This window comes from Xiphophorus maculatus, chromosome 2 (genome assembly GCF_002775205.1).
Source record: "Xiphophorus maculatus strain JP 163 A chromosome 2, X_maculatus-5.0-male, whole genome shotgun sequence".
NCBI lineage: Eukaryota > Metazoa > Chordata > Actinopteri > Cyprinodontiformes > Poeciliidae > Xiphophorus > Xiphophorus maculatus.
In genome coordinates this window covers 6,989,912-6,997,804 of record NC_036444.1, presented here as the reverse complement: position 1 = coordinate 6,997,804, position 7,893 = coordinate 6,989,912, and the positions used below count along the sequence as shown (strand labels likewise).

The following is a 7,893-nucleotide window of genomic DNA, read 5'->3' as shown; positions in this document are numbered from 1 at the left end:
GGAAAATCTTTTTCACACCACTGCAGCTCTTGAATTCCAGATATTAAATAGTTTCAGCTGCAAAGAGTAAACCAGGTTTATTGGGGAACAGCAGAGCTGAATAGCATGAGACAAATTAGGAGCATTTCTGGTGTAGAAAAGCTGAAGGACAACCTTTTCTGAACTCAAGCTTTTTATAAGTTATCTATTCCTTTTAAAGTTTGTTGCAGAAAATAAAGCGGTAGTTCAAAGGGAAATTCAATACAGATGAGTCGATCTACTTACTGTGCATACATATATTTTCAATTGTCTACTTCCCTCCTTGAATTTCTGGGCAAGTCCCAGTTTCCTTTGACAAGGGTCAGTCTGACCCAGCTAATTCATTTCCCCTTGAAAAGCCTCCTTGGTTGATGAATTGGACCGTGTGGTTTTTCTGCACAAAAAGCGGAAGAAAAAAAACACACACATCACACAATGCTCAAAAAAAAGAGTCGATCCTTTTGTATTCACCTCAATAATAATGAAAAAAAACCTGTTCTCTGTTCTTTTTCAGGCTAATTTATGCTTTAGACATGCACTGTCTGACCCCGCTGGCAGTTCACTGCCATGTAACAGTCCTTGTAACCCAAAAGTGGCAAAGTTTCCAAGCAACCAGTGGAGCGAAGGCTTTACCAAGGATTTATAAACACTCGATTCACTGTGATTTATGTGGTGGAGGAATGTAGACCACCTTTAAAACGAGCGGTGGGAGTTCTGCAGCTCCTCAAATCCCACTTCCACTTCTCAGGAGAGGAGGTTAGTAGCATTTCTTTAATTTTACTCATTCTGCTGTGTTCTGTTCTATTGTAGCTTGTTTTATTTCACCATTTTCTATTTTGTTTAATTGGAAACTAATTTTAGAAACTGTTTTACACTAAGCAAGTTATCCAGATAATCAAATGGTTTCATTTTATGGGTATCTGCAAATATTATGTATTATGTACAATTAGAAAAAAGAATTGTTTTTGTTAAAAATTCTGCTACCAAAAACTAACAAAGGTTAGTTTTGTTAGAAAGTCCTTGCATAAACTAACTTTTCTTTTGTTTTGTTACATTTTTTATGCTTTTAGAAAGCATAAAAAAAGTAATGCTTTCTGAAAAAGCATACATTTTCTTTTTCAAAATCTTTGCATGATCAAGTAGTTTCCTCTCAGATGCAATTAGACACAATATCTGCATCTCAACTTTCATACCACAAGAAAGTGCATGCAATTTTTTTAGCAAATTAATGCCTTAGCATTTTCCAAAATAACATTTGTTTAATTGTGTATGTGAACTGCCCAACACTACTCGATTTATGTAGAACAAAGAAAAAAGAAAAGATTTATAATCAATTATCTGTGTCACTGTGTAAATTAAACAATATATAATCTCTATTAATTGGTTGAAACTAGAAAAAAAGCAGAACAATACGTAAAGTTGGGTTTAATGCAGAACACTAAACATGAAACAAATGCAAATAAAGATGTAAGATATGAAATCTGCCATGATGGGCCTACTTTAGTTGGATTAATACAGATAAAGTTGGAGACACTTTAGCTCCAGACCTGGTGAAAAATCTCTTAAAACTCTGAGTGTGTAAATTATATTATGGTCTGATAAAACTAAATCTCAACTTTTACAGTAACAAGTTTCACATCACCAAAAGAAATCCAAAGCCTGAAACACGGTGGTGGCAGCATTGTACTCTGAGTTTACCTCTTCTTAGAACTGCCGTTCTTATCAAGTTGTATGCAGGTGGATGAACCTTTGAATGCGACTCAGTTCTGCTTCAAAATCTGGGGTCTAACACACCAACTTATGTTTTCAGTGTCTCAGTGAATCTAAGCTTACATTAAAAACAGGAAAAGAACTACTTCCTGAGTGAAAATTTAAAGTTCAACCCAGGATTTCCTAATCTTGAGATGAAATATAAATCTGTGGGGCCACTTGGAAATGGTTGTGGACAAGAAGTTCGTTCCAAATCTGACAGTTTTGAGCAACATCTGCATGCCAAAGTGAGAAAATCCCTACAAACCCTCAACACGAAGCGCTTATGCAACCAGGTTGCTGCACTGGTTTGGTTCATTCAAACAGATTTATTTCCCCATTGTATTGCACAGGATGCACGTCACATTTTATATGGAAGCAGTTTTTACATGATTTATTGATCTTACTTACTACGCCACAAAAAAGGAGGCAATTTGCCAGGGGTGTGTACACCTCCGAGATCCACTGAATGAAGTTCAGTGTCAGTGTGTTTTGTTACCTCCCAAAACTGAAGGACAGAAGGATTAAAAGAGAGGAAGAGGAGGGCTGGTTTATATGTTGGTTTAAGGAGGCTTAAACTCTTTCTAACCAACAGACGGCAGCAAACTTTCTTCATTTTACACAACCGCTTTGGACGAATAGAGGAGACAATGTTACCAGAGATCCTCACCACGATGGAGGTTTACAGTCTGTGTGGAGTCACCCCCGTTGTGCTTCTTCTTCTTCTGCTGCTGTTTCTGCTCATCACCACCTGGAGCCAAACACAGAGTTCACACATACCAGGTACAGTCTGAGTAATTCAGAGAAGAATGGTTTCATTCTGCAAAACAGTGCAATAAACTGGTGAATAAATCTTCATGAGAATAATTGTGACTACAAATAAATCTCAAAATTTGAAAGGGAAAACTGCATTTTTTTTTCTTTGCAAGAAAATAACATTTGTAAATTTGTTTAAAAATTAGGAAGAGAAAGTGATTTTGAAAACCATCCACAGTTCAGAAAAGTGAACTGAGATCTGCTGCAAGACTGACTTACAACTTCTCTCTGCTTTAGGTCCCTGTTTCTGTGCAGGACTTGGTCCAATCCTTTCTTATAGCAGATTCATTTGGACCGGGATTGGAACAGCCTGCAACTACTACAACAACAAATATGGCAGCACCGTCCGGGTCTGGATCAATGGGGAGGAAACCATCATTTTCAGCAGGTAAGTGTTTTGACATGAAAAACAAGAGATATTCACACAACAGATCGAGATAAGTTACAATTTATTCATATATTTTTAATGCAGCAGCAAGATTTTGCACTGATGAAAAATTATTTGAGTGAATATTTGTCAGAAAAAAAACCTTCCACATCAACGGATATTTTTTAACAATAAGTAGCACCACGATCATTTAACTTAACACAGTGAGGAAGCTTGCAACATGAGGAAAGAAAGTCCTGCTGTCAGGGAATTGCACAAAGTTTTTTGCAATAAATTACAAATGATAGCCAATTAATTTGATCACAAAACATCAAAGTATCTGAGTTTTGATCAAATTTAAATCTAAGGTTCAAAAGTCTGTGTAATTTGCTAGCTAATGTACTTCTCTGTATTTTGTGCATTTAAACATTGCAGCAACCTATACAAAGTTGCAAGTTTTATAAGGACAACACGTGCATAAAAAAAAACATATAGCAACAAATGATCAGAAGTGCAATTAAATTATTTTTACCTCTCTGTTATTAGCGTTTCTATGATAGGCAGCCATATTGGATTTTGAGGTCGAGGAAAGGTGAGAAACCTCCAACTTCTGGGCACCTTTTTGTTATTCAATTCCAAATGTGGATTGACTTCGGAGTAAATTGTCACATATCAAGTAGTGACAATGTGTCACAAATGTGAAGACAAAAAAATAAGCATTAAAAACAAATTAAATAAAAATAAATGCTGGTTTCTGCTGCAGGTCCTCTGCAGTGTACCACGTTTTGAGGAGCCCTCACTACACATCCAGATTTGGGAGCAAAAGAGGCCTTGAGTGCATTGGGATGGAGGGGAGGGGTATCATTTTCAACAGCAATATCCTACTCTGGAAACAAGCTAGGACGTACTTCTCTAAAGGTAACAACCTCTGGATTTTAAGCACATTTCAGAGTTTGGTGGTAAAATGTTTTACGACTAAACCGCTGTTTCACTGAGTTACTGCATATTTTTGTGTTGATGTCGCAGCTCTGTCAGGCCCCAGCCTTCAGCGGACCGTGGGAATCTGTGTGAGCTCCACAGTCAAACACCTGGACCACCTCCAGGACATGACCGACCCCTCTGGACATGTGGACGCCCTCAATCTCCTGAGAGCCATCGTAGTGGACATCTCCAATAAATTGTTCCTCAGGGTTCCTCTCAATGGTCAGTTGCTTTATTCAAACTTTGCATCTTTCTTCCAAACGTCTTGGCTGAAAATGTGCAATTCTTCTTTTTTTTTCTTAGAGAAGGAGCTGCTTATGAAAATCCATAACTACTTTGAAACCTGGCAAACGGTTCTAATCCAGCCTAATATCTTTTTCAAGATCGGATGGCTTTACGACAAACATAAAAAAGCAGCGTAAGAGCCTTAAATCATGACTTTAATGCCACATTTCATTTGAGATTTGATCAACTTTCTATTTTGCACCACTAACAGCCAAGAGCTGCAGGATGCAATGGAGAGTCTGCTCGAAATCAAAAGACAAATCATTCACGAAACGGAAAAGCTGGATGACGACCTTGACTTTGCAACAGAGCTCATCTTTGCACAGGTCGGTTTCTTCTGCTGTCCATATGATGGAGGTAACTCTGAACTGTAGTTAGATTACTTGCTGTCCCAACAGAACCACGGGGAGCTCTCTGCTGATAACGTCAGGCAGTGTGTGCTGGAGATGGTGATCGCAGCTCCCGACACACTCTCCATCAGCCTCTTCTTCATGCTGATGCTGCTGAAACAAAACCCGAAAGTGGAGCTGCAGCTTGTGGAGGAGATGAGCACCGTTTTGGGTGAGAGAAAATGCTCCGAGTCGCAATTAATGCACTTTGTTCTGTCACGTAAAAGTTACACAAGCAGTGCTTTTAGTTAGCAAAGTAATTCTCATTTTTGTCGAATTACAACAACAAGCCTCAGTGTTTACTGAGTTTCAGGCACAAAAGAGTCCATAACTGCAAAATGAGAAATAAAAGTACGCTTTAAATCTGTATGTATGCTTTGTTTAATATTTAAGTTACCTGGAAAGTGGGAACTCGGAGCAAAGTTTCACATCAGACCCTAGGTAATGGCGCAGTCGGAATTTCAAAATGGCGACGCCCATATACGTTGTTTGCATTAGCTCTTATGAACATAATTTTAGGCTTTACTTTCCATAAGCAAACACCACTTGTAAGTTTTTCAGTTAACAGTCGGAGGCGTTACACTGATGTTAGACACACTTTCACATGTGTATCATCCTGTAAAATAAACATGTTTCCAATTTCCATGATATCTTACTAGTGTTAATGCGAGGGGCGGCCATATTGAGACGCGAAGTCCGCCTTAATAACAGTCGTAAACAGGGGTAGTCCGTGTTGCTCCCAGTCTCCCAGTAGGAAATCTGTCTTGCGGGGGGTTTTCCAGTTGATTTTTCTGACTATGAAGTTGGAATTTCCCATAACTGAGTACAACTGGAACGCAGCATTATTCTCCTAGTACTACTATGTGCCCTGATTAAAAATGGTGATGCCTCTGTCTGAGTAAATTTGTTTTAATCCAGCTGTTCAGAGAAGGCCTTAGAGATTTGTTAGAGACTATTTGTGAACAAACAGCAGCATGAAGAACAATGAATAAAACAGGCAGGTCAGTAATAAATATTTACAGGAGTATGAAGAAGAGTTGGCTTATAGTTGGACTATAACTGTAAACATACAACCAGAACTGCAATGAAATGTAGAGAAAGAAATATAAAAGGTTGTTCTCCAAAGGACTGTTTGATACAAACATACATTAAGTTTTTAAAAAAATCTGGAAATTAATAAACAAATTCATCTTGCAGTTCATCTTCAACTGGAAGATGAACATATCATCATCCAGTTCTTAATCATGCATTGCTTTATGTTGGTTTGTCACATCAAATCCCAGCATTGAAATTAATAGCTTTGGAAATGTGAAAAGGTGGTCTTTCATTTACAGATGAAACAGCTATGGAAAACGTCGATTATGAAAGACTAAAAGTGATGGAGAAGTTTATTAATGAATCCATGAGGTTTCACCCTGTGGTCGACTTCACTATGCGGAAAGCTCTGGAGGACGATGACATCGAAGGTACCAAGATCAGGAAAGGAACGAACATCATCCTGAACATCGGACTCATGCACAAGACTGAGTTCTTCCCCAAACCCAGAGAGTTCAGCCTGACCAACTTTGACAACCCGGTGAGTGTAAACAATATGTGACTCTGAAGAGTGAAACAAACACCAGTTGATCCTTTACTTCCTCCGCCTGGCAGGTGCCCAGTCGCTTCTTCCAGCCCTTTGGCTGCGGGCCTCGCTCCTGCGTCGGCAAACACATCGCCATGGTGATGATGAAGGCCATCTTGGTCACCCTACTCTCCCGTTACACAGTATGTCCACGCAAAGGCTGCACTGTGAGCAGCATCAGGCAGACCAACAACCTCTCACAGCAGCCTGTGGAGGACGAGCACAGTCTGAGCATGCGCTTCATCCCCCGCAGTCAGAACCAAAGCACCATCAGCTCTGAATAATGAGGAAGTTCTCACCTTTCAGATAACAATACCCGACCAACGTATTAGTGCACCGAGTTCAAAGAAGGTAGAAGATACATTTACCCCCTTACAGATGTCTTCTCTTTTTGCTTTTTGTCACACTTAAATGACAGATCCAACAAACAACAGGTATTATCAAATGAAGATTACCTGAGTAAATAAAAACGCAATTTTTTAATAACGATTTAGAAACCCACTTGTGAAAAAGCAATATCCACCTAAATCTAGTCACAACAATAACAACCTTTGGCAACGACTGGTGCAATGAACCTTTTTGCATTAACTGACAAAGAAAAATAAAGATAATTATTTTCTTCACTTGGACACAAGAGACGTTTTTTCCAATGATGCAATAGGCAAAGAAAAATAAGACATTAGCATCTTTTCTGGTGAAAATCAACAGCCAAGTTGCCTCGTTTAGAGCCAATAAACAATAATAAAGGCTTGGAAAATAAGTTTAGATAATACCAGAAAAGAATCACGAGTCCAAGTGAACGAGTTTCATTGCAGAACTGTTATCTCAGCTAAATTATAGCAATAACAGCATGTTTAAGTTTAAAAAGAATGACTAGTCCACTCCACAAACTTTCAAAAATCTGCTTGTCCAATTTAGAGGTATGAATGAGGTATGCAAGAGCTTTAGTTCACAAACTGATGGCTAGATATTCTCCGTATGATTTTGTTTAGTAGAGATTAGAAATCATGGTTCAGCAAGTCGTAAAGGTCTTTTCCCTGCCATGTTTCAGAAAGTTCTCAACATGGAAAGCAATGTTTCATTAGATGTTTTGTGTTGTAGACTTTTGTGATGTACTTTTATATTTAGTTAACTTAGAGGCTAATAATAGAGGTGTGTTTTAAATCATGATTTAAGGTGAATTTGGATGAACATTATGCACTATAAGAAGCAAAATGGCTCAAACTTTTGAACATGTCATGTTGCAAAGACAAACTTCAATGTATTTCACTGGGATTTTATATTACAGATAAACACATAGTGGTTTGAAGAAAGGGGAAGGAAAATGAAAAATGGTTTTCAAAAGTTTTACAAATAAAAATATGAAAAGTGTGACCTTGATTTAACCAGAAAATACAGATGAAGTTACAGCTCTAAATCATTTTTGCAGCTTCGCACAGCTAGAGACCAGAGTTGCTGCACTGTTTTCTTTGCAAAACTTCAAAATAATTGAAAACTTTTTTCTTTTACCCACACTATAATATGTTGGTCTATCCCATATAAAATGTTAATAAATTGCACAAATTGTAAAAGTTAAACTATTAATAGTTTTGGAAAGTGTTGCATGAGAAACCATTTGTATTTACTTTGCATATAGTGTCCCTTAAATAAAACCAACAAAATCCGAT

The 7,893-nt window shown here is 38.0% G+C and overlaps 1 protein-coding gene across 1 annotated transcript; it reads left to right on the top strand.

Moving 5' to 3' along the window:
* The first annotated feature begins 591 nt into the window (after positions 1 to 591).
* On the top strand, positions 592 to 7,892 carry LOC102236527 (aromatase-like). The gene is made up of 10 exons (XM_005809885.2): positions 592 to 774; positions 2,363 to 2,550; positions 2,821 to 2,971; positions 3,714 to 3,868; positions 3,977 to 4,153; positions 4,235 to 4,349; positions 4,428 to 4,542; positions 4,615 to 4,777; positions 5,940 to 6,181; positions 6,256 to 7,892. Exons 2-10 carry the CDS (start codon positions 2,418 to 2,420, stop codon positions 6,508 to 6,510), a joined length of 1,506 nt encoding a protein of 501 aa, XP_005809942.1. The 5' UTR covers positions 592 to 774; positions 2,363 to 2,417; the 3' UTR covers positions 6,511 to 7,892.
* The last annotated feature ends 1 nt before the right edge of the window (position 7,893 follows it).

What these genes read in the sequence shown, in the direction of transcription:
- LOC102236527 (XM_005809885.2), top strand. Translation starts at nt 2,418, where the DNA reads ATGTTACCAGAGATCCTCACCACGATGGAGGTTTACAGTCTGTGTGGA. An exon ending in GGAGATGAGCACCGTTTTGG is followed by an intron (nt 4,778 to 5,939) that starts GTGAGAGAAAAT and finishes TTTCATTTACAG; the next exon opens with ATGAAACAGCTATGGAAAAC. An exon ending in TGACCAACTTTGACAACCCG is followed by an intron (nt 6,182 to 6,255) that starts GTGAGTGTAAAC and finishes TCCGCCTGGCAG; the next exon opens with GTGCCCAGTCGCTTCTTCCA.